The 26,735-nt window shown below is 37.0% G+C and overlaps 1 protein-coding gene across 1 annotated transcript in view; it reads left to right on the top strand.

Annotated features, from left to right (window-relative positions):
• Positions 1–26,735, top strand: part of PTPN4 (protein tyrosine phosphatase non-receptor type 4) — a 158,816-nt gene that overhangs the window by 55,465 nt on the left and 76,616 nt on the right. Inside the window, exons 3-9 of the mRNA XM_068967919.1 lie at positions 1,718–1,760; positions 1,859–1,937; positions 5,989–6,033; positions 6,304–6,356; positions 6,713–6,833; positions 9,676–9,763; positions 18,440–18,528. Of these exons, the coding sequence (XP_068824020.1) occupies positions 1,718–1,760; positions 1,859–1,937; positions 5,989–6,033; positions 6,304–6,356; positions 6,713–6,833; positions 9,676–9,763; positions 18,440–18,528 (518 nt within the window). The remainder of the gene's footprint in view (positions 1–1,717; positions 1,761–1,858; positions 1,938–5,988; positions 6,034–6,303; positions 6,357–6,712; positions 6,834–9,675; positions 9,764–18,439; positions 18,529–26,735) is intronic.

Here is a 26,735-nt window from a genome sequence, read left to right on the forward strand (position 1 = left end):
GAAGTTAAGGAGACAAATATATCACTTAAATATGAAATCTAAAAAAAGGATACAAAGGAACTTACCTACAAAACAGAAATATAGTCACAGATGTAGAAAACAAACTTAAGAGTTACAGGGCAGGGAGGGAAGGGGGATAAATTGGGAGACTGGGACTGACATATACACACTACAGTATATAAAATAATTAACCAGTAAGGACCTCCTGTATAGCAGGGGAATTATACTCAGTACTCTGTATTGGCTTATTTGGGAAAATAATCTAAAAGAGAGTAGATATGTGGATATGTAAAAAAAAATTTGACAGCCACAGATCCGGAATTGGCAAATCTGAACTGGACACCTATTTTGATTGGTATTGTAAGGCTTCTAAAACTTATCAGGAGTCTAGAATTGCCTCTTTGAAATATACATTTTTAAAATTAACTGAGGCAAATAAAACATTAAAGAAACAAAAAAAGAAGAGGTAAGGAGAGACCATGTAAGCCATAGTAAGGCCTTTGGATCTTAAATGATCAAGAGATGCCAAGCAAAGGAGTGACACTTTTTAAAGACTACTCTAGGGACTTCTCTGGTGATCTAATGGCTAAGCTCCCAAAGCAGGAGGCCTGGGTTCAGTCCTTGGTAAATTAGGTCCCACGTGCCTAAACTAACAGTTTGCATGCCACATGAAGGTCAAAGATCCCAAGGGCCACAACTAAGACCCAAAAAGAAAAAAAAAATAGGACTAGCTTCTGGAGGATGAAGGATGAGAGGAAGAGAAGAGACAGACTACAATTATTAAGAGGCTAAAGGATGGTAGCAGAGTAGGTGGAGAAGAATTGTTAAATTTTAGGGATGATTTGGAGGTAGAATTAGTTGGATTTGATATGTTGGATGTTACTGACAGTGGAAAGAAGACTCATGGATTACTTTCAGCCTCTTGTTTCTAAAATCTATTTGTGTGCACTTTATTGGATCTACTGTGGGTGGTAGTAGGATAGTTTATAAGTAACGACATATAAGCTTATATTTTTCTAGTGCTTTAAAAATACTGCCATATCTATGACCTCGTTTTGGTTTGTTTAATTTTTTTAACTGAAATATTGGCTGCTGAAATGTTTTCTGAATTTATAGTTTTTCTGAAATAGAGCTTAAGTGGCATTCAGAAGTGTTTAGACTACTTGAAATTTTCATATACAAAAAAGCAATCTTTCCCTAAACATTGTCTCTTAAAAAAATTAGTGTGGGATGTTTTTGGGGGGGAGTATTTTATTTTCTTTTTTGAGGAATAGAGAAGGAGTTAAATTTTTTTCATAATAGTAGATTTTCATGATGTGTAAATTTTGCCTGAATGAGAGCATAAAGCCAAGTGTATTTTTATGAGAGATAAAGAGAATTTTTAAAAATTGATAGGCTGTTAATACTTAACAGAACCACTTCATATTGTAGTGATGAAGCATTTTTACTTTTGGAATAGAGTTTATTATATACTGTATAACTTAATGAGAAATTAAAATCAAAATCTTAAATCACAAATATATTCAGTACTTTCTTATAGAATTTTGTTACATTTGATATGAGTTTGTAATTTAGTGATTTTTTTCCCCCTCACCTAGTAGGCCTTTTCAAAAAATGCAATTTTTAGCATTAATCTTCAAATGGAATAGATTTGCAAGAATTGATGTATTAGTTCATCAAGGGAAAAACAAATCAGTCTTATTTATTTATTTTTCAGAGGTGGCTGGATCCAAACAAACCAATAAGGAAGCAGCTAAAGAGTGAGCAAACATATTTACTTGATGTTCTACAAATATACTTTATAAATATAAAGGATTAATATAATCTGATTAATTAGAACTGCTTTTATTAATTCTAGGAGGATCTCCTTACAGTTTGAACTTTAGAGTCAAATTTTTTGTAAGTGACCCCAACAAGTTACAAGAAGAATATACAAGGTGGGTTTATGGAGCATATTTTTACTTGAAAGTATTGTCAAAACTCTTACAAAATTTTGAAATTAGGCAAAAATAGATGACCATGACATAGTTCTGAGCTTCCCTGCCAGCACACAGAATAGGTTGTGGATGTTTTAAGATAAATTTCTTCCTCCTCTTTTGGATGGCTGGGAGAGATTTAGGAGGTTGTAACCCTAGGGCTAGCTCATCCAGCTGTAAGCAGTTTCCTGAGCCATAGAGATACTAACTTTATGAAAAAAGGTTCAGAAGCACTGCTGTCACTAATTGTAGTAATTAGATGATGCTACAATTGTATTCCAGGTATTCTGCATAGTGACAGTTATCTAGTTTTTTTTTTCCCCCTTGTGAAAGCATATTCTGTATTTTACTTCCATTGAAGAGAGCATAGAATTTATTAAATGTATAACCACTGTGTGTAGAAGTGATGGTCAGCAGGTATCTTTGTAGAGCATGCTGGTAGAGAGTGCACTAGCACATTCAGGCTGAAAATCCCCACATCACTGGCCATTTTAAGTTTGATCTTCATTTACAGTTAATCCTGTTGTCCCTTCTACTTGACATAATGTACACAAGAATGACCCAGATGAGCATTTTGATATCACATAAATGTTAGCTTAACTGTTTAAGGTAGAAACCATGGGGAATAATTGCAGTGTGGTAACTGTCATTATTAAAATAACTTGAATGATAACCTTACGTATTGCTTGAAAGACAGAATTAGTGGTTTTTGTTTCTAAAGACAGAATGAAAAATTAGTATATTATACCTTCCACACAATATAAGAATATAGGTCATTGGCTGTATTCAGAATTACTCTAAAAGATAAGTGACAAATTAAATATCTGAATACCATGGACAGAGGAGTCTGCTGGGCTACAGTCCCTGATGCTGCAATTAGTCTGAAAACACTGAAACGATTTAGCACGCGCGCACACACCTAAAGCTATCTGTAGGTAGGCTGTTAGATGCTAACGTCTTCATTATCCTTTAGAATACTTCAGTAAAGTGGAGAAGCAAAGTACTGTTGAGAGTCCTTTGCTATGTGTTTGTTGTGGGGCAGGGTGTTACCATTTTTGTAACAACTCAGGAATATAGATCCAGGATTAGGTAGTCCTAATTTTTGACACTAATAATGTCCAATATAATTTATCTTGAAAGGCAAAGTTGTGTCATATGAAAACCTTAGTTTAATATTGTAACTCTTAATCAGTCAGATTTTGTTGTTGTTAAATAGTTAAAGTAATAGAATCTTTTGTCTTAACAAATAGTTCTCAGTATAATAAAACTTTCCCAAATTTTGGATGAACTGCAAGGAAACTGCTCTGAATTACTGAAAACTGGGAATTATAAAGCATTTTAAAATGCACTTTTTACTGGTACATGTAACTTGAAATCAAGTAACCAAGTATTCCATAACACATATTTATGTAATTAGTTTTTAAATGTATATGAAAAATAAAAGACCAGTAATTTTTTATTGTATTTATAATGTGTTTAATGTTTATGAAAACTTTGTTAGCATAGCAATTTAAATGTTGTCAATTGTAGCTATAGTCATAATTTACTCCACTCAAAACACTGTCTTTAAATTTCTTAATAAGCTTGATGTGTTGGTTCTTTTATAGCCCGTGTTGAAAACATAACCAGGGAATAAATGTTTCACTGATAATTAAAGTCAAACTATCTTCATGAAGTAGAATAAAGTAAAATCACATTTGGTAGTAGTAGTGGAATTGTGTTAAAGTCTTATCAGTCTAAAATATGTTTTCCCTAGAAATAATGCATTATTTTAAAAATCCTTTATAGTGTAGTGTCCTGGAATCTTGTAACTGGTGCTTTTTGGTAAAATGAGTAAATGGCAAATTTTAATTTTATTACCATTTATACATGAAGGATTTTCTACCCTAATTACAAGTTAGAATCACCATAAGGGAGCTTTAAAACATACTGATAGCATGGCCAGACCCCTAGATATTTTGATTTAATAGGTATCAGATGAGACCTGGCTTCCAGGTGATTCTATTAATAATATGCAGCCAGGGTTTAAAAAAAAGACTCCTTTAAACTTTAGTGCTTGGGTAGCCTTCTTGTTATGGTCATGAGTAGGGGTAGGACACCTTTAGACACAGTTGCTCAGTTTTAAGGACTGGTTTAAGCCCCACAAAAAGGAAGTCTACCTCTGTACCTCCTTGCCTTGAGATTCTTTTTTGGATTAGTGGTTATAAAAAGAAAAAAAAAGGAGTTACAGACCTTTCATCAGGTTAAATGTCATTTGTATTAACAGGTGCTGGCATAACTAGAGTTGGCATTTTCTTAGGGGTCATTACAATACACTGAAGAAGGCAATGGCAACCCACTCCAGTACTCTTGCCTGGAGAATCCCAGGGACGGCGGAGCCTGCTGGGCTGCCGTCTATGGGGTCGCAGAGTCAGACTCGACTGAAGCGACTTAGCAGCAGCAGCACCATTACAATACAAATGACATTTCTTTCGTACCTTTTTAGCGCTCAGTATGTTCAGTACATAGTAGGTGTTCAGTGCATGATCTGTTACTGTATTATTTTTACAACTTGAACAGATCATCTCTACGTTTAGCTCAGTCATTATTAATCTATCTTAAAGGTCTTTAATTGTCTTTAAAAATTGGACTTTTATCACCATATTTAGGGCCCCTGGGTTACATATACTAGGCAAGTGATATTACTTCCTTTTTACAAATAGAGAAACTAAGGCTCCACCAAATTTTAAGTAATTTGCCAAAGATCATAGGCTGGTTTAGCTTAGGACTTTAATTCTGGTTTTTATTCTATCAGTTCTTACTGCTCAGTGTGTAAATCAAATTCAGGAAGCATAGATGTTATTTGTATAGGATTTACAGTATTAATATCAAGGATATACACATTTCAATCTTAACTATAAGACTGTATCCCACTAGAAATTTTTAACTTTCAATTTGAAATCAAGTAAACCAGATAGAAATATGTTGTCTTGGGTTGAGTACATGGGTAATATTGTAATAGTATGTATTAAGCCTCACAAGGCGTTTATGTACTTCACTAATATATGAAGCCAGGATATTTGTATCAGCTGTTTTATATCTGATTCTCTGAAAATCTTAATTACATTCTTTGGTAATTTGATTGTCATGGAACTCTTTAATAACTGTAATAGCCAAACAACTAAAATTGTAAATAATTTTGACTCTTGTGTACTCTTTTTAGGGGGTGAAATGAAAGTCTTAATTCTCTGTTTAAACATTAAAAATCACACAATTTTATCTTCTGCCAACATGATACAGCACCAGTGCCTTTACCCAGGCACCGATAAACCCAATCAGGGGATGACTGTAGCCACCAGCAGGGACAGAAGGGCAAGGCCATCTTGTGAGCAACTTTGGTATTCTTAGTATAGGATACTTAAATTTTTGTTGGTTTTAAAGGAAATTGGCTACTTGGCAATATTAATAGTAGAGCAACAGTAGGGAAGGGAACTTCCCCCACCCTGATCAAAGAGAGCTTTCTTAACTCAAATGAAGATGGAAAAGTGCTTTTTTACAGTTAGCAACTTCTTGTTGCCTGATGCTGTAGTGAGCAGCATAGGCTCACCATGTTGAGCTGGCCTCCTGGCTCAGCAGAAAGAGTGACTTTCTGCAGTTGATCGCTAGTGTGTTGCTACTGTCAGTTCTGTCTGTCTCTGACTTACGTTTCCTGTGCTTCCCATTTCTAGTTTTGGCAAACACCAATCTTCAGAATATTTCTCCCTCATCTTTAGTCATGTAATTTTTAAAATCATGAAAGTTTTATAATAGAAGCTAGGGAAACAAAATGTTTGGAGTATAAAATTTCATTTATCAAATCTAAATATTTGGATTGATGAATTTATGAAAGTTTATTTTAAAATATCTTTACATGTGCTAATATGTTCATTATAAAAGCAGATATTTCAGTTTTATTTGTTAATGTAAATTACAGTTTTTAAAACTCTAAATTTTGTAATTCCAATAAATACTAATTTTCTTTTTTTTTCCCAAGGTACCAGTATTTTTTGCAAATCAAACAAGACATTCTTACTGGAAGGTGGGCTATTTTAAATTTTTAGTAATGGGCTTTAAAAATACTTTAAATTCTGCATTTAGTAGTTTGTGATCATTGCAAACAGATCTACTGAAAGATGATCTACTGAAAGATGGCTCTATGTAGCATGAATTCCTTTCATCAGATAAGTTCATTACTTAATGAACATGTAAATCACCTGGAAACTTCAAGTGTGAATAATATAGTTTAAATTATAATGGTTTTAAGATTATTGTGTTTAACCTTGGGTTATTTTCTGTTTTATTTTATTAGATTGCCCTGTCCTTATAATACTGCTGCTCTTCTGGCTTCATTTGCTGTTCAGTGTAAGTATCAGCCCAGTTTTTGGCCAAATAGCATATGATTGCATGGTTTCTGTTGATAGAGCATTACCTTTAATGTATGAGTTATTCAGACATATGTCACCATATAGAAAAAAGTGACTGCATAGAAAACATAATAAAACATCCAATTAGCAATTACTTTGGTTCCTGGAAAGACTTTTTCTGAAGTTGTTTAAGACCTAGAAAAATGTTAAATGCATCATTATAACTTGCTTAAATGGTAACAGTAGAAACAGGTATTTAACTTCTAGAAATAAATGGAATTCATGACATTGTTGATTTGGCTATGAAACTTGAATATTTGTTTATAAAGTGTTAATATTTTTTCCATTTATTAGCTGAACTTGGAGACTACAATCAATCAGAAAACTTGTCAGGCTACCTCTCAGATTATTCTTTCATTCCTAATCAACCTCAAGATTTTGAAAAAGAAATTGCAAAATTACATCAGCAACATATGTAAGAATTTATTTACTTTTCTGCTTACTTAGTAAACTTCTTGATGGTATCTCTTTTAGAGAAATGTTTTAAATTATTTCTAATGTGGTGGTTTTATTTACTTTATATAGGACAGTTGCTATTATATAAAATAGTGTGATTACTATAAAGAAATGTAGGTAATTTATACTAAAAAATATCACTTATTTCATAGAATGCATGCATGCTCAGTCATGTCTGACTTTTTGCAACCCTGTGGACTATAGCCTGCCAGGCTGCTCTGTCTGTGGGATTATTCCAGCAGGAATACTAGGGTAGGTTGCCATTTCCTTCTCCAGGGGAATCTTCCTGACCCAGGGATTGAACCTACCAGTCCTGTGTCTCCTGCATTGCAGGCAGATTCTTTACCTGCTGAGACATCAGTGAAGCCCATTTCATAGAATATATGAGGCTTATTTTCATGTCTGTTAAGAAACATAAAGCTGTATGTTAATAGACATAGCATTTGCTATTCTACAAAGTTGCCAGTTCTTTAGAAAGGAATTTTAGAATATTAATAATGTACTCATAATATACAGATCAATCTACTTAGCATTCTTTTCTAGTTTTTAGCTGTGTGAAAGGAATCCATTCTGTTTGGTAATGACTCTGTATGTGTTAGTCAGTCGTGTCCAACTTTTGCGACCCCATGGACTGTAGCCCACCAGGCTCCTCTATCCATGGAATTTTAAATGAATAAAAAACATTCTTTTGAAATAGTAACTTTTTTCATTCATAACAATATTCAACATTGATATTTTGTGAGTCTAATTTTCTATGACATGAATTTTCAAGAAGAGATTTATTGCTTTGAATAGAAAGTTGTATTATTTATTGGTTTAGAGTTCAGTTTTGCTTTACCACACTTTTCAAAATACTCCTGGAGTATTTTGCAGTGTTACATATTGATTGAAAGACTAGATTCTAAGAGTCTGAATCAGAGTCATTCAGTCTGGTTTGAAATTCTAATGAGGCAGCCTACTATCTTAAAACCTTGGCCCAATCACTCTATTTCTCTGTTTCCTTATATGTAAATTGGGGATGATAAAGCAATCTACCTCTGGTGTTATTTTAAGGATCAAATGAGTTTATACATACAAAATACTCAGAATAGTGCTTGGCACATAGTAAGCACTGAAGAAATATTAGCTCTTAGTAATAAACTTAATTTCATTGAGTAATGGCCCATGTGTCCAAAACAGGTTAGCAAACTATGACCCCCTGTTGCCTTTTGTATGGCCTACAGGTTAATAAAAATGGTTTGTACATTTGAAATGGTTGAAGAAAATCAAAAGAAGAATAACATTTCATGGCACATGAAAGCTTGAGAAATTTCACTTTCCATGTCCATAAATGAACATTGGAACACAGATTCCCTCATTGTTCCACATTGTAACAGCAGAGCTGAGTTGTTGCAACAGAGACCTCTATGGCCTGAAAGCCTGAAGTGTTAGCTATCTACCTCTTTCCAGCAACGGTTTGCTGACCCCTAATCTAAAATAAGACTAATGACTGAAAATTTTAATAGATTGGCTTCATGAGGTGTGGGGGCTGTTTTGTTCTAAAAGTAAATGCCATTTGTTATAAAAGTTCTTCATATAGCATATCTGAACTAAGGGTTTGAAGATAAATCAAATTTTTAAAAAATTTACCAGTAATGGAAAGCCTCTTCTGTCAGAAGAATGTTTGTACATTTTACAAAGTGTTGGTTATATATTTCTATTTGCCTGTAAGAAATGATTTTGCAAATTTTTAAAGAAAAAAAAAATAGAATCAACCAGTGTAACTGTGGGGTTTGGGGGAAAAGTAGAGTATTTATTTAACTTAATTGAATTTTATAGAAAACTGAAGTATACTGCATTTTTTTTTTTTTTTTGAGGAATCCTATTTTTATATTCATACATTGGCAAGCTGCTTACTCCCTTTTCTGGTGTCATTAGTGAATGGTTATCTTTGCATTTTTAATTTGCTGCTTTTACTCTGATAGAGCCTGATATCAGATAACCAAGATTGTTAGAACTATGTATAATAGAACCTTTTTAAAGGCTTTGCATTTACAGTAGTAGTTCTCACACTTGTGTTCATAAGAATCACTGGAATATGTCTTAAAATATAAACGACTTGAACCCCTTTTATTCTAATACTGGGTTGTATAGAACAGTACTTCTGAAACTATCTGTGATGAAAGACCAGTTTTTCCCCCAGTCTCTCATGGAACAATACTTCTGAAAAATATAATAAAAATGAATTACTCAAAAAACAAAATGGAGCAATAAACAAAGGCTTTAAAGATTACAGTTACTTTTTGTTGTCGTTAGATGCAACAGATGTAAAATAACTCTGCCAAAGTGGTACAAAAGGCTGTGACCCTCTTAATTTCTGTCCTTGTTATGAGGCAACACCTGTCTGGGCACCACACCCTGAGAAACCCTGCTCTGGAGCTTGCCCCAAAGACTGCATGTCAGAAGTACCTTGTGTGATTAAAATGCACATGTGGAGTGTAGACTAAATTTTGAAGAATACTTGTTTTTGTCTGAGAGTGACTTTGTAACATCCATGAGTATAGCTTGGAACTTTAAAAACTTAACCCATTCTTGTGTTTCTGGAAAATAAGAACATATTCTACAAAATAGTTAGCATTACTTAAAATGTACCCTCCAGAAAAGGTAGCTGTTACTGTATGTAACTAAGAGGAATACTCGTACATTTTGTATCTTGTAAAAGATTTAATTAGAATGCTGAAAATTTTCTAGATAAATAACCTTTATGTAACTTGGTCATATTTGTGATTGTTACAGTTTTTAACCTAGTGATGTTTTTACAGAGGCTTATCTCCTGCAGAAGCAGAATTTAGTTACCTGAACACAGCACGTACCTTAGAACTCTATGGAGTTGAATTCCACTATGCAAGGGTAAGTGAAGAAAACATTCTGATGTTGTTGACTTAAAGCATAAATATTCAGTTAAAAAAAAAAAAAGTTTTTGATTCCCTGATAGGATTAGGCAACAAATGGAATAGTGAGTGCCACCAACATTGCATTGACAGTTTCCTCTGAATATAAGTAATTTTACTAACCCAGTCACTCAAGATTCATTACCTGACAAGAAGAATCATGAATTTTACATATTATTTTTCTTCATGGTAGTGTGTTACAAGGATAATTTTTGCTGACCATAAGAGACAGTGTCTTTAGAATTTTTATTTTGCAAAATAAATGTTATAAGAAGAGCAGTTATTTGTAGTTTTGTTTTTATGAAAATCATTATTATAAAAGATGATTTCACCTCACCGATGCCTGTGTTACTACATTCTTTTCATTATCTAGTGATATCATTATAATTTTTTACTTATAAAGCACAAAATCAATTGTATTTGCATATTTTAGTTTTCCCCCTACACCGTGCCTTTGTTAACACAAAATTTTATAATTATTGGCTTTTCCTGTATAACACCCTAACTTCTTGTTCACTGTGTCAATTTGATGCTTCCAGAAGACTGTTCTCCTCCTACTAGAAGCATACATGTATGTGGCTGTCCTTTGTTTGTGTGCCTCTTCACCTCTGTTCCTTTTTATGATTGTTTTATCAAGAGGCTATATTCCTTTAGAAGTACCTGAGGTGCAGCTGTTCTCTATACCTGATGAAAAGTGGAATTATAGGTAATCATCAGTTGAATTGGTAATAGGCTTATGTTTTCTGGGACAACTACTAAGCCTTACAAGGATACCAACCTGAAAGGGATTAAAGTTTTCCTTAGATAATTGTTCTGAATTTATTTGTGTATACAGACATACACAGACCCACAGACAGTTTGAGAACTCAGAGTCCTACTCCATGTAATGGTTTTATATAGGGCTTCTTTTCGCCATTCTCTTGGAGAGGAGGATTGATTAGTTCTTACTTTTTGCAAAGCTTGTGTCAGTCATTCCTTTAAATAATCAAATGACTTGCTTTACTCACATGACTGTATTTGGTAATTCTGAGCATTTGTGACTTGAAAACCTGTCTGGTTCAATTTAAAGTGTTTTAAGTAAGTTCCTCTTGAACTTTTTATATTCTTTAAAATGGGCCCTTCACCCTTCCTCTCTCTTTGTGGCTATTACTTTTGGACATGATTCTCCAAAGGTAACAAGTTGTCACTAGATTTTGTTTTTTTATTATAATACAGCTTAAAACAAATGGAATTGTAAATATGTATACTAGACTGTGGTTAACAGTAAAGAGACCACTAAAGTCAGTCATTTTAGTCCTGAACAGTTTTCTAAAGGTAGTTTAGACTGCTATCTGCTTTCTTTGACTGTCAGTGAAGTACAAAGAATGTTTGTTGTTATTCTTCAGTCTCTAAGTCGTGTCTGACTCTGTGCTACCCCTATGGACTGTAACCCACCAGGTTCCTCTGTCCATGGGATTTCCCAAGCAAGAATAGGAGTGGGTTGCCAGTTTCTTCTCCAGGGGATCTTCCTGACCCAAGGATTGAACCTACATCTCCTGCATTGGCAGGCAGGTTCTTTACCGCTGAGCCCACCAAAGAATGTTAGATACTCCTTTTTTAACTTAAGTGACATGGCTGGATCTCATACATAATTAACTGTTTTATTTTTTATTGATTTGCTTTTTTGTTGTTTAAATTATTACACTGTAAAACTCTTTCTCAGAAAACCATAAATGTGGAGTACCAAATTAAAGGAATTTAAATTTTAAGTATTTTGTACAGACTCCCAAAAAAATGAGCTAGGAAAAGGTGTTTCTATTGTATATGGATATGGAGAACTTAAGAAAATGTGCAGATTTTAAGTGAACATGAAGGGAAATTTGCAGCATCAGAAACAAAAAGGGACAAAGGGAAGAGGGAAGAGGACACATAAAGAAAATACTTGTTTTAATTGAATATCACAGTATTTAATTGAAGATACAATAATACTTTATTTTGAAAAGCAAAGTAAGATCTTTTCTCTCTACCTCTAGACTATAGGCTGAAGAAAGATCAGAGTGGAACCAAGTTACATATAGCAATCTGCAAGATACGAAACACCTTAGAACCTTCTTTGTGGTGCATCTGTCACACGCCTTATACACTGTAGGCACTGAGGATGACTTAGTGGACAAAACATCAGTCATCCGTGTCCTTGTGAAGCACACAACACAGTGAGGGGAAAAGACTAGACCTGTACAAACGAACATTTGAGAACATGAAAGAGAAAGTACAGAATGCTGTGGGGTCCTATGGCAGGAACTTCTAATCCAGCTTGGGAGCAGTGCGTAGAAAAGGCTTCTTAGGAGTAATTTACTGAAGCCAGAAAAATGAGTAAGAATTAATTAGCTAAAATAGTAGTTCCCATCGTAGAGCCATCAGAATGAAGGAAGACCTGAAATCAAGAGAGAACATGGCTTGGTTGAAAACATGAAGACATTTGGTATGCCTAGAGGATTATATGAATAAGAGAACTGTAGAAAAGTAAAGAGTGAATGACAACTTCATGATTAAAGGGAAGGAAAAAAGATTTGAGGGGAGGGAGCATGGGAATATTTGTTTCTTAAAGTAACACAGTAAATACATTTTTTCTTGGTGTTCAGTTTTGTGAATTATAACACATGTAGATTTGTGTAACCACTGCCACAAACAGAATACAGAAAAATTCTATCACCACCACCCCTGCCTTGCCCCTAAAAACTGCTGCGCCTGCTCCGCCTGTGTAGTCCAGCCTCATTCTTACCCGCAGTTTCTGGCCACAACTGGTCTATTCCCTGACTCCATAGTTTGTCTTTTCCAGAGTGTCTTATAAATGGAATCATACTATAGTATGTAACCTTTTGATACTGGTTTCTTTTACTTAGGGACTTCCCTGATCGCTCAGTTGGTAAAGAATCCACCTGCAATGTGGGAGACTTGGGTTTGATCCCTGGGTTGGGAAGATCTCCTGAGAAGGGATAGGCTACCCACTCCAGTATTCTGGCCTGGAGAATTCCATGGACTATGTATGGTCCATGGGGTTGCAGAGTCGGACACAACTAAGTGACTTACACTTCACTGCACTTCACTTATTTTAATTAGAGTAATGCATTTGGGATTGATCTGAGATACTGTGCTTCAGTAGTTTATGCCTTTTATTGCTGAATTGTATTCTGTTGTATGGATGTACCATAGTTTGTTTCTCCATTCACCCATTGAAGGACATCCTGGGTTGCTTCCAGTAATTTTTCTTTCTTTTTTTTAAATAGGCCTACTGCAAAAATTGATTTCTAATTTCTGTGTGGGTTTAAATTCTCATTTATGTAGAATGCAAATCCTAGAAAGGTCTTTCTAGACCATGCAGTAAGTGTATATGTAGCTTTATATGAAATTACCAGATTGTTTTCTAGGTACCTGAGCCTCATTGCATCCCCACCAGCTTATTTACAAGTTCCAATAGTTCTACATCCTTTTTAGCATATGGTACTGCCCGTTTTGTTTTGTTACTTTTTAAGCTTTTCTGATAAGTGTGTTTTACCTCATCATGGTTTTACTTTGTATTTTCTTAATGACTAATGTTGACGGGCTTCCTGGTAGTTCAGTTGGTAAAGAATCTGCCTGCAATGCAGGACACCCAGGTTCAATTCCTGGGTTGTGAAGGTCTGCTGGAGAAGAGATAGTCTACTCACTCCAGTATTCTTGGGCTTCCCTCGTGGTTCAGCTGCTAAAAATCTGCCTGCAATGTAGGAGAACTGACTCTATGCTTGTACATCACCAAATGGTCAGTACCAAAATCAGATTATTATATTCTTTGTAGCCAAAGATGGAGAAGCTCTATACAGTCAGCAAAAACAAGACCAGGAGCTGACTGTGGCTCAGATCATAAATTCTTTATTGCACATTTCAGACTTAAATTGAAGACAGTAGGGAAAACCACTAGACCATTTAGGTATGACCCACATCAAATACCTTACGATTGTACAGTGAAAGTGACAAACAGATTGAGGGGATTAGATCTGATGGACAGAGTGCCTGAAGAACTATGGATGGAGGTTCATGACATTGTATAGGAGGCAGTGGTCAAGACCATCCCCAAGAAAAAGAAACGCAAAAAGGCCAAATGGTTGTCTGAGGAGGCCTTATAAATAGCTGAGGAAAGAAGAGAAGTGAAAGGCAAAGGAGAAAAGGAAAGATATGCCCATTTGAACGCAGAGTTCCAAAGAATAGCAAGGAGAGATAAGAAAGCCTTCCTCAGTGATCAATGCAAAGAAATAGAGGCAAACAATAGAATGGGAAAGATTAGAGATCTCTTCAAGAAAACTAGAGATACCAAGGAAACATTTCATGTGAAGATGGACACAATAAAGGACAGAAATGGTATGGACCTAACAGAAGCAGAAGATATTAAGAAGAGGTAGCAAGAATACACAGAAGAACTTTACAAAAAAGATCTTCATGATCCAGATAACCACTATGATGTGATCACTCACCTAGAGCCAGACATCCTGTAATGCAAAGTCAAGTGGGCCTAAGGAAGCATCTCTATGAACAAAGCTAGTGGAGATGATGGAATTCCAGTTGACCTATCAGGTCAGTTCGGTTCAGTTGCTCTGTTGTGTCTGACTCTTTGCGACCACATGAACAGCAGAATGCCATGCCTCCCTGTCTTTCCAACTCCTGGAGTGTACTCAGACTCATGTCCATTGAGTCCATCCAAGCCATCCCAATCTCTGTCATCCTCTTCTCCTGCCTTCAATCTGTGCCAGCATCAGGGTATTTTTAAATGAATCAGTTCTTTGCATCAGGTGGCTAAAGGATTGGAGTTTCAGCTTCAGCATCAATCCTTCTAATGAATATTCAGGATTGATTTCCTTTAGGATGGACTGATTGGATCTCTGTGCTGTCCAAGGGACTCTCAAGAGGCTTCTCCAACACTACAGTTCAAAAGCATCAGTTCTTCGGCACTCAGCTTTCTTTATAGTCCAACTCTCACATCCATACATGACTACTGGAAAAACCATAGCTTTGACTAGACGGACCTTTGTCTAGGTTGGTCTTAACTTTTTTTCCGAGGAACAAGCTTCTTTTAATTTTCATGGCTACAGTCACCATCTGCAGTGATTTTGGAGCCCAAGAATATAAAATCAGTCACTGTTTACACTCTATCCCCATTTATTTGCCATGAAGTGATGGGACTGGATGCCATGATCTTAGTTTTCTGAATGTTGAGCTTTAAGCCAACTTTATTGCTCTTCTCTCTCACTTTCATCTAGAGGCTCTTAGTTCTTTGCTCTCTGTCAACAAGGGTGGTGTCATCTGCATATCTGAGGTTACTGATATTTCTCCTGGCAGACTTGATTCCAGCTTGTGCTTCTTCCAGCCCAGCATTTCTCTTGATGTACTCTGCATATAAGTTAAATAAGCAGAGTGACAACATACAGCCTTGACATATTCCCTTTCCTATTTGGAACCAGTCTGTTGTCCCATGTCCAATTCTAACTGTTGCTTCTTGATCTGCATACAGATTTCTCAGGAGGCAGGTCAGGTGGTCTGGTATTCTCATCTCTTGAAGAATTTTCCAAAGTTTGTTGTGATCGACACAGTAAAGGCTTTATTGTAGTCAATAAAGCAGAAATAGATGTTTTTCTGGAACTCTCTTGCTTTTTCAGTGATCCAATAGATGTTGGCAATTTGATCTCTGGTTCCTCTGCCTTTTCTAAATCTAGCTTGAATATCACATACTGTTGATGCCTGGCTTGGAGAATTTTGAGCATTAGTTTGCCTAGCGTGTGAGATGAGTGCAGTTGTACAATAGTTTGAGCATTCTTTGGCATTGCCTTTCTTTGGGATTGGAATGAAAACTGACCTTTTCCAGTCCTGTGGCCACTGCTGAGTTTTCCAAATTTGCTGGCATATTGAGTGCAGCACTTTCACAGCATCATCTTTTAGGATTTGAAATAGCTCAACTGGAATTCCATCACCTCCACTAGCTTTGTTTGTAGTGATGCTTCCTAAGGCCCACTTGACTTCACATTCCAGGATGTCTGGCTCTAGGTGAGAGATCACACCATTGTGATCATCTGGGTCATGAAGATCTTTTTTGTATAGTTCTGTATATTGTTGCCACCTCCTCTTAATATCTGTTTCTGTCAGGTCTCTACCATTTCTGTCCTTATTCTTGCCCATCTTTGCATGAAATGGTCCCTTGGTATGTATAATTTTCTTGAAGAGAGCTCTAATCTTTCCCATTCTATTGTTTTCATCTGTTTCTTTGCATTTATCATTGAGGAAGGTTTTCTTATCTCTCCTTGTTCTTCTTTGGATCTCTGCATTCATATGGGCATATCTTTCCTTTTCTCCTTTGCTTTTCGCTTCTTTTCTTTTCACAGCTATTTGTAAGGCCTCCTCAGATAGCCATTTTGCTTTTTTGTGTTTCTTTTTCTTAGGGATGGTTTTGATCCCTGTCTCCTTAAGTGTCATTAACCTCCGTCCATAGTTCCTCAGGTGCTCTGTCTATGAGATCTAGTCCCTTAAATTTATTGTCACTTCTGCTGTGTAATCATAAGTGAAAGTGAAGGTCAAGTCGCTCAGTTGTGTCCGACTCTTTGCGACCCCATGGACTGTAGCCTGCCAGACTCCTCAGTCCATGGAATTTTCCAGGCAAGAGTACTGGACTGAGTTGCCATTTCTCTCTCCTGAGGATCATCCCAACCCAGGGATCGAACCAGGTCTCCTGCATTGCAGGCAGACGCTTTACTGTCTGAGCCACCAGGAAAGCAGTGCAGGAGCTATAATCATAAGGGATTGTACCTCAGTGGTTTAGGGACTTCCCTGGTGGCTCAGACGGTAAAGCATCTGTCTACAATGTGGGAGACCCGGGTTCAATCCCTGGGTTGGGAAGATCTCCTGGAGAAGGAAATGGCAATCCACTCCAGGACTATTGCCTGGAAAATCCCATGGACAGAGGAGCCTGGTAGGCTACAGCCCATGGGGTTGCAAAGAATTGGACATGACTGAGCGACTTCACTTCACTTCACTTCAGTGGTTTAGTGGTTTTCCCTACTTTCTTCAATTTAAGTCTGAATTTGGCAATAAGGAGTTCATGATCTGAGCCACAATCAGCTCCTGGTCTTGTTTTTGCTGACTGTATAGAGCATCTCCATCTTTGGCTGCAAACAATATAATCAATCTGATTTCGTGACAGTTTTGTAAATACTACCCAGGCCATCCTTAGACTTCTGCCAGCCATTCCAGAAACCTTCTTTACACCCTGTCCCAGCTCCTGCCTACCTTATGCATTTTTTTGTGGTTTTATCACCCAGTGTGCCTTTCTAGATACTATAATTTATTTTGCTTTATGTTTTTAACTGAATAACTTTAAATGTCTTTTAATGCCTTCTTCCTTTACTGTATAGAATTTTTTTGTTAAAGAACTGGGCCATTTCACCTTTAGTTTCCCACAGTCTGGACTTTGCAGATCATATATTCATGGTATAATTCAGTACATTCTATAGGTCTAATGAAATTTTCACAGAGAAGTTGGACTTGATGTAGACTTCGGTTAGGTTTGATATGATCCATCAGAGAAACATTAAAAAGAGATGAGAACAGTATTAATAGAACATATAATTAGGGATATACAAAACAGATGGAAGTGACCTGATGGGAAACAAGTTTTTACTGTAGTAATTAGAAATTATTGAAACTATGTTTTAGAGATTTTTTCCTAGGGAGACAGTTACAAACTCTTGGTTATATTTTCATCAGTCAGTTCTATCTTCTGATCACATGAATGCTAGGGATAAAAGCATTATTGCCATATTAGTTTGCCTATAGTATGTCTCAGATTAAGCACTCTTGCATGCGTGCTCAGTTGTGTGAATCTTTGTGACCCCATAGACTGTAGCCTGCCAGTTTGCTCTGTCCATGGAATTTCCCAGGCAAGAATACTAGAGTGGGTCTCAAGTTAAGCAAAACTATTTCAAGACTTTCTAGCAAGTGAGGAAACTTTTAATTCTACTTACTTTGTTAATAGTTGCAAGTCAGTTGTTCAAGTTGAAACAGCATGAAAACTCACTCATCAAAACACAATTCAAATTTTCTTCCACTCTCTCCAGCAGTGTTCCCCACTCTGTTTTCCTGTGATGTTTTTATTGTATTATGTTAGTTAAAGAATTTCTCCTAATATTGGAAATACTGTTTTATTATCAATTGCCTTTCTCCATGCTCTGAACTCCAGGTTTTATTCACTTTTGCAATCCTAACACCATATTTACACAGTGATTGGATTGTAATAGTTTTAGAAATGGAAAGATGGATACTAACTTAACGTTCCACGAGATGTAGTCTTGGATTTTCTATCCCAGAGAGTCAGTTCCAGTTATAAACTATGGAAAAGTTTATTTTTGCTTTATATTAATGAATTTTAATAATGCAACATTTAAATTTGATTTGAAGCATGTCTTATTTTTATGATGTAATAGTTACCATATGGGTTTATATATATTGTGCAGTTAACTGCTGCCTTTTATATAATGTCACATTATGTAAAAGAACTAATCATATTTAAAAATTTTATCTTTATCAGTTAAAACTCATTATCTTAGATTTCCCATTTTTTTTTGTTTGTTTTTTGAAGGATCAAAGTAACAATGAAATTATGATTGGAGTGATGTCAGGAGGAATTCTGATTTATAAGAACAGAGTACGAATGAATACCTTTCCATGGTAAGAACTTCTGTCAGTACTTTTCACTTTTACTATTGTATTACCAAATGTAGTTCATATTTTTGTTGAACTATTTAATGTTATCATACAACTTTATCCCACTTATTTGGAATCTACTACAAAAATAGTTGAATAATTTTTTTCAAAAATTTCTTAGCTTAAAGAAAATACTACTTTGCAAGTTTTTCCTCTTCAGTTCGGTTCAGTTCAGTCGCTCAGTCATGTCCAACTCTTCACGACCTCATGAATCACAGCACGCCAGGCCTCCTTGTCCATCACCAGCTCCCGGAGTTCACTCAGACTCACGTCCATCGAGTCCATGATGCCATCCAGCCATCTCATCCTCTGTCGACCCCTTCTCCTCCTGCCCCCAGTCCCTCCCAGCATCAGAGTCTTTTCCAATGAGTCAACTCTTCTCATGAGGTGGCCAAAGTACTGGAGCTTCAGCTTTAGCATCATTCCTTCCAAAGAAATCCCAGGGCTGATCTCCTTCAGAATGGACTGGTTGGATCTCCTTGGAGTCCAAGGGACTCTCAAGAGTCTTCTCCAACACCACAGTTCAAAAGCATCAATTCTTCGGCACTCAGCTTTCTTCACAGTCCAACTCTCACATCCATACATGACCACAGGAAAAACCATAGCCTTGACTAGACGGACCTTAGTCGGCAAAGTAATGTCTCTGCTTTTGAATATGCCCTCTAGGTTGGTCATAACTTTTCTTCCAAGGAGTAAGCGTCTTTTAATTTCATGGCTGCAGTCACCATCTGCAGTGATTTTGGAGCCCCCCAAAATAAAGTCTGACATTGTTTCCACTGTTTCCTCATCTATTTCCCATGAAGTGATGGGACCGGATGCCATGATCTTCGTTTTCTGAATGTTGAGCTTTAAGCCAACTTTTTCACTCTCCTCTTTTCACTGTCTGCCATAAGGGTGGTGTCATCTGCATATCTGATGTTATTGAGACAATCTCTAAATTTGTACTGTAGTATAATAGCTAATATCATCATGTATACTCTGTTTCTTGCACCTTGCCAGTTGCTTTGGATACAGTTGTTGTTGTTTAGTTGCTAAGTCGTGTCTGACTCTTTGTAATCCCATGAACTGCATCGTGCTAGGCTTCCCTGTCCTTCACTATCTCCCCCAGTTTGCTCAAACTCATGTCCATTGAGTTGGTGATGCTGTCCAACCATCTCATCCTCTGCCACCCCCTTCTCCTTTTGCCTTCAGTCTTTTGCAGCGTCAGGGTCTTTTCCAGTGAGTTGGCTCTTCACATCAGGTGGCGAAAGTATTGGAGCATTGTACAAAGTATTGAATACAGTACCTCATTTAAATGAATTTGATGGGTGCTAGTTTATTAGTTGGAACACTGGCATGGTTTAGATTGGTGCTGGGAAAGTATGGTGACTCCATGTGGTTTGAAGCTCATGTTTCTTTTGTCTCGTTGCTCTACTGCCCTTAGCATGTTGTCCTTGTCCTTACTGTCCATTGACTCACCAACCATCACTTTAGTATCCCAGAGTGAGGTAGAAAGAGAAGCAGCATCTACCACTACCCTTTAAGGGATAGCCTGAAAATTGTTAAAACCACGTTGATTTTTGAGCATATATCATATAAATACCTTAGGTTTTTAAAAAACTAAACGCAGTGATTTTTCACTAAGGGAAGAAAGGAGGAAAGTTAGTCGCTTAGTTATGTCCAGCTGTTTGCAAGCCAGTGGACTGTAGCCCACCAGGCTCTTCTGTCCATGGATTCTCTGGGCAAGGATATTGGAGTGGGTTGCCATTTCCTTCTCCAGCGGATCTTCTCCACCCAGGGATCCAGCCTGGGTCTCCTACATTTCAGGCAGAGTTTTTACTGTCTGTGCCACCAGGGAAGCCCTAAGGCCAAGCCAAGGCCCTTTCTAAGGAAGAAAAAAGTATAAAACAATTATATTGGATCAATCTGTTTATTTATATATCTCTGAAATGAGATGGCCAGGCTTTTCAATATCTGTGATTATTATTGATAGATTTTTGTAATTAGTCACTTATATAACATTTAATAGAAATATGATAACTGACAGAAGCTTTTATTTTAGAAAATCACCACAATTATGTTGAGAAAAGAAACATAAATTTCCCTGGCAGGTCACTATCTAGGAAAAAATTAAATATAAAATAAAAAGTTGATGCAGTGAACCTCTTCAAAATTAAATATTTTTGTTCTCCAGAGGACACTCAAAACAAAATGAAAAGGTAAAACTCAGTCTTTTGTAAAGTATATATTTGATAAAGGACTTATCCAAAAAATGTAAAAGACTGTTAGGTCCTTAACTTTTTAACTTAATTTAAAAGAATAGGCAAAATTTGTGAATAGATACTTCCACCAAGGGAGTTATACAAATGGCAGATAAATACAAAAAAATGCTCAGTCATCAGTGAAATGCAAATTAAAACCACAGTGAACTATTTCCATGTACCCACTGGAATAGCTCCAATTAAAAAGAACAGTGGGACTTCCCTGGTGGTCCAGTGGCTAGAACTCCATGTTCCCAGTGCAGTGGACTTGAGTTTGATACCTGCTCAGCAGACTAGATCCCACATGCCCAAATAAGAGTTCACATGCTGCAGCTGAGACCTGGTGCAGCCAAATAAATATTTAAAAATTTTAAAAAGTGATAGCACCAAGTGATGGCAAGGAAGCAGAGCACCTAGAAATCTCATATATTGCTGGTGGGAATGCAGAGTAATAGACCAACTTGGGAAAATTGGCATTTCTTAAAGATTAAATTTAGATTAACTGTCTAATCTGGCAATTCTGTTCCTAGATATTTGCCCAAGAGAAATGAAAATGTAAGTTTATATAAAGATGTGCACACTGTGTTTATAGCTATATTATTCATAATAGCACAAAACAGAATTTAAATGTCCAGCAGTTGGTGACTGCACAAGCAAATTACATCTATGCAGTGGAATACTGTTTAGCAGTGAAAGAAGTGAACTATTTGACACACTAAACAATATGGGTGACCCTACCTTCAAAACATGTCAAGTGTAAGAAGCCTGACACAAAAGATGACGTGCTCTGTTTCTATTTATATGAAATTCTAGAAAACACGTATTATAGAAACAACAGACCACTTGGTTGCCAGGGATTAAAAATGGGAGGAAATTGACTGCAAAGGGATGCTAAGGGGACATCTTCAGGTGATGCAAATTGCTATATGGTGATTTTGGTGGATGGATGTTATACGACTCAATACATTTGTCAAAACTCATTGAATTGTTCATTTAAAATTGGGATATTTCATTTTATATATAAATTATACCTCTCTAAAGTTCATAAAAGAAAGCCAAAGGTCATTTAATATTTCATGTCATATCTTTAAATTCTTCTGTGTAATTCAACTTGTGTTATGGTTAGAGGAAAGTACAAAACAGCTTGAGACATGGTACTTACCTAAAAGTGAGCACATAAAATTAATTACAAAACATAAGATTGGTGAATTAAGTGTTCCAGAAAAAACAGTTATGATTGTTTATTTTCATAATGGTAAATGTGTATCTTCAATTTTAATGTTTTTCTGATTTACTGAAGAGAATTAAACATTTTTTATAAACTTTACATATTATATAAATGTCAAAATCAGAAATTCTTTTCAGATGATATGGGTTAAAATGATAATCTAAATTTTTCTGTATTTTCAAAATTCTTTAATGTGTGCATATATATATATATTTATTATTATAAAATAAAGATTCTGGAAGAGTTTTTGACAAATTACTTTGGAAGTACCAATGATATCATTTTACCAGGGAAAATTTTAATGTCTTCATGATATTTAAGGTGATTTTTTTGTTTTGTTTTGTTTTAATTGGAGGATAATTGCTTTACAATATTGTGTTGGCCTTTGCCATGTTTGAGGTGGTTTTTAAAGGGTGAATAGAAATTTCCTCAATGAAGAGGGAGTATGGAAGAGGAATGTGTGTGTGGAAGGTTCAGTCAGAATTTGGGGTAAAGGTACCCAACATTTGCAGAGGCCTCGTAGTAAGAACCTGGAGAAGGAAATGGCAGCCCCCTCCAGTACTCTTGCTTGGAGAATCCCGTGGAGGGAAGAGCCTGGTGGGCTACAGTCCATGGGGTCGCAAAGAGTCGGACACAACTGAGCGACTTCACTTTCTTTCTTTCTTTCATAGTAAGAAAGGATGTGGCAAGTTCAAATGATGAGATACATGGTTTGATTTTTATTCATTTATATTTGGCTGTGCTGGGTCTTGGTTGCTGTGCGGACTTTTCTCTAGTTGCAGAGAGCTGGGGCTACTCTTTAGTTTCAGTGGCTTCTCATTGTAGTGGCTTCTCTTGCTGAGGAGCCCAGGCTCTAAGGCACATTGGCTTCAGTAGTTGTGACATGTGGGCTCAGTAGTTGCAGCTCACAGGCTTTAGAGCACAGGCTCAATAGTTTTGGTGCTTGGGCCCAGTTGCTCTGTGGCTTGTGGGGTCTTCCTGGATCAGGGATCAAACCCACATCTCCTGCATTGGCAAGTGGATTCTTTACCACTGAGCCACCAAGGAAGCCCCTGATTTTTTTTATTTTTAGTTATCTTCACTGAGGACAAAGCAAGGGAGTAAGATTTTAAGATGATATTGCTTAGAAGAGAAGTTGGATTCAGAGTTTGAAAGGATCTTGTACGTTCCATCTGCTGTTGTGCAGTTGCTCAGTCATGTCCGACTCTGTGACTCCATGGACCTCGGCACACCAGGTCTCCCTGTCCTTCACCATCTCCTGGAATTTGCTCAAGTTCATGTCCGTTGCATCAGTGATGCTATCCAGCTATCTCATCCTCTGATGCCCCCTTCTCCTTCTGCCCTTAATCTTTCCCAGCATCAGGGTCAACAGGGTCAGGGTCACTGACCACAACAGTCCTGGGAGCCACAGTGGGCTGGCCTAAGTCCTTTCGAAGGAGATTAAAGCAAGGAAGAAAATCACTCATGGATTTTAATGCATTTTATCTGTACCTGATAACCCTGCAACTTGGATATCCTTAGCATTGTTTTGTGGATAAGGAATAAGAAATGCCAGAGAAGCTAACTGGGCCAAGGTTAATAAGTTTGATAAATATGAAGTGGAACCTTAAACTTGGATCTTTCAGATTCTGAAACACAAGCTTCTCACTTAACCTCTTCTTTCAAAAGTAGAGTTATGTGTAGAAAAGTTACATTCCATGTGATAAATATACTTCCTCATTTCTTTCTATATATGGTTAGCCCTAAATTATCCAGTTCAAGTTCATGCTTTTAAAATGTTGAGTATTGGATTGGGAATTACTTGGATTCTGTAAATTAAACTTCATTAAAATTATTGCTCATCAAAAAAACATCATTAGTAAAACAAAAAGGGAAGGGGACAGTTGTGGTTCCCAGTCTAGCAGGTAAAGATTTTGCAACTTGTTACTCGTATTCTCAGAAGAAAAAAAAAAACACTGAAAAAACTTAGAATCAACAGCTCTTTTTAGATCTGTCAGAGAATTGAAAACACAGGGCATACTGCATTTCTGAAAACTGGAGAAACAGATGAATACAAGAAAGGACAGCTTACCAGGTCTAGAAACCACCGCTACAGCAGTACCTGGCAGGAGTACATAAAGGGTGGTTGACAAATTGCTGGAGACAGAGCAGAGACTAGCTTGTCAGATAAACACTCCCTCAGGCCCTGCTTACTTAGGAAGGGCCCTTTGCTACCAGTGATCTCAGGGCCAAGATTGACAGAAAATCCGCTTGTGATCGAAGGGCAGGGTATAGGGGTTGAGCAGGAAAGTAGCTTGAAATATGCTCAGAGCCTTCTTTTCTTATTAGCAAAGATCTGTCCTTAAGGAAGTTTATTTATACTTAATCAAAATGGATGTTACCAGGGCCTAACCGAGGTGGAGGAAGGGAAGCCCTCTCTACTTTTTGTTTCAGCTCGGGAGGGATGAGTTGCAGAGCACTGAAGGGTGCAGCCAGGAGGCCCAGCCCGCTAACCCACTGAGACCATATCACAGGAGTAGAGACTGGCATCTGCCCAACCCCAGACTTAACTGCCACATCACCAGGGCTCTTGTATAATAACAAAGGTTCAAAATTTAACTATAAAGCTCAGACCAATTAAGAAGGACTGTCTTGGGAAACCCAAAGGTAAAAGGGGAGAGAAAATCAAGGACAGTAGAAGAGAAAGCCTCAAATGCTTACCACAGAAACTGTTCCTTCAGAATAGCCACCATTTGAATTGAATTAGTTTCTAAAGGAGTTCATGACATAGGGCACTGTTGAAAATAATAGAGCAATGTATTGGCAGTTAGAGAAGTTCACAGCTGGGTGTGGTTTTTGAAAGGATGGGGTGACTGATACTACTGTCATTTCAGTATTACTTTGGACACACCCAGGGCTGTGCCTTCCTGAAGAGCAATAGCAGAAACATAAACTGAAGATTGGGGTGCAGAGTTCATGCAAGTAAACTGCCAAATAATAATAAGCTGGGAAGATGGGATTTTCCAGACAAGAATACTGGAATGTGTTGCCATTTCCTTTTCCAGGGAACTTCCTGACCCAGGGACCAAACCCATGTCTCCTACATTGCATGTGGTTTCTTTAGCACTGAATGTCAGGTTCAGTGGGAAGCTCAGGTGTGTCATGTAGCTAATGCATTACAGTAAGCAAATAATGAGGCTCAAGATCCACTGGAAATCAGATCTTCCACCATCTAGGATCTAGTTGGTTCTAACCAGTTTGTGTCATGTCCTGTGGCTGTGTCATTCTTTTAAAGGTTGTGCCCTGCCCACTTCCCTCTTGTTTCAATAGTGTGCCTGGCAATAGCAAAATACATATTCCTTTCAAGGATACATAGCTTATTTATTAGAAGAAGCAATATGCTAGCTATAAAACAAGCTTCAACAGTTTTTTAAATTGAGTGATAATTAGCATAACATTAGTTTCAGGTATACAGCATAGTTGTTTAGTATTTTGTATACATTATGAAACAGTCACTACAACAAGTTCAGTGTTCATCCGTCACTGTATAAAACTATTACGTGTTTTTGACTGTATTCCCTCTGTGTGTATTACACTCCTATGACTTACTTTATACCTGAAAGTTTGTGCTCTTAATCCCTTTCACATATTTGTCTTTATCTGCACCAACGCTTCCCCTTGGCAACCATTCATTTGCTGTTTATATCTATGAGTCACTTTTTCATTTTTTAGATTCTACATATAAATAAAATCATAAGGTATTTGTTTTTCTCTTTCTAGTTATTTCATTTTCATAATACCCTCCTGGTCCATCCATGTTGCCACAATGACAGAATTTCTTTTCTATGACTGAGTAATGATGCTTTTAAACTGTGGTATTAGAGAAGACTCTTGAGAGTCCCTTGGACTGCAAGGAGATCTAACCAGTCCATCCTAAAGGAGATCATTCCTGGGTATTCATTGGAAGGACTGATGCTGAAGCTGAAACTCCACTACTTTGGCCACCTAATGCGAAGAACTGACTCATTTGAAAAGACCCTGATGCTGAGAAAGATGAGGTTGGGAGAAGGGGATGACAGGATGAGATGGTTGAATGGTGTCACCGACTTGATGGACATGAGTTTGGATAGACTTTGTGAGTTGGTGATGGACAGGGAGGCCTAGTGTGCTGAGGTTCATGGGGTCTCAAAGAGTCAGACACGACTGACCAACTGAACTGAGCTGAACTGAATATTCATACACATCTACACACATACATCACATCTTCTTTATCCATTCATTATCAGTGGACGCTTAGATTATTTCTTTATAGTGCTGCAGTGAACATTCTTGTTCAGTTGCCAAATTGTGTCTGACTCTTTGCAACCCCATGAACTGTAGCACTCCAGGCATCCCTGTCCCTCACCATCTCCTGGAGTTTGCCCAAGTTCATGTTCATTGAATCGGTGATGCCATCTAACCATCTCATCCTCTGTCTCCCCTTTCTCCTCCTGCCCTCAATCTTTCCTAGCGGCAGTCTTCTGATGAGTTGGCTGTTCACATCAGGTAGCCAAAATGTTGGAGCTTCAGCTTCAGCATCAGTCCTTCAAATGAGTATTCAGGGTTGATTTCCTTTAAAATTGACTGGCTTGATCTCCTTGCAGTCCAGTGGACTCTTTAAGAGTCATATTCAGCTCCACAGTTTGAAAGCATTGGTTCTTCAGTGCTCTGCTTTCTTTATGGTC

This window comes from Capricornis sumatraensis, chromosome 3, assembly GCF_032405125.1.
Source record: "Capricornis sumatraensis isolate serow.1 chromosome 3, serow.2, whole genome shotgun sequence".
NCBI lineage: Eukaryota > Metazoa > Chordata > Mammalia > Artiodactyla > Bovidae > Capricornis > Capricornis sumatraensis.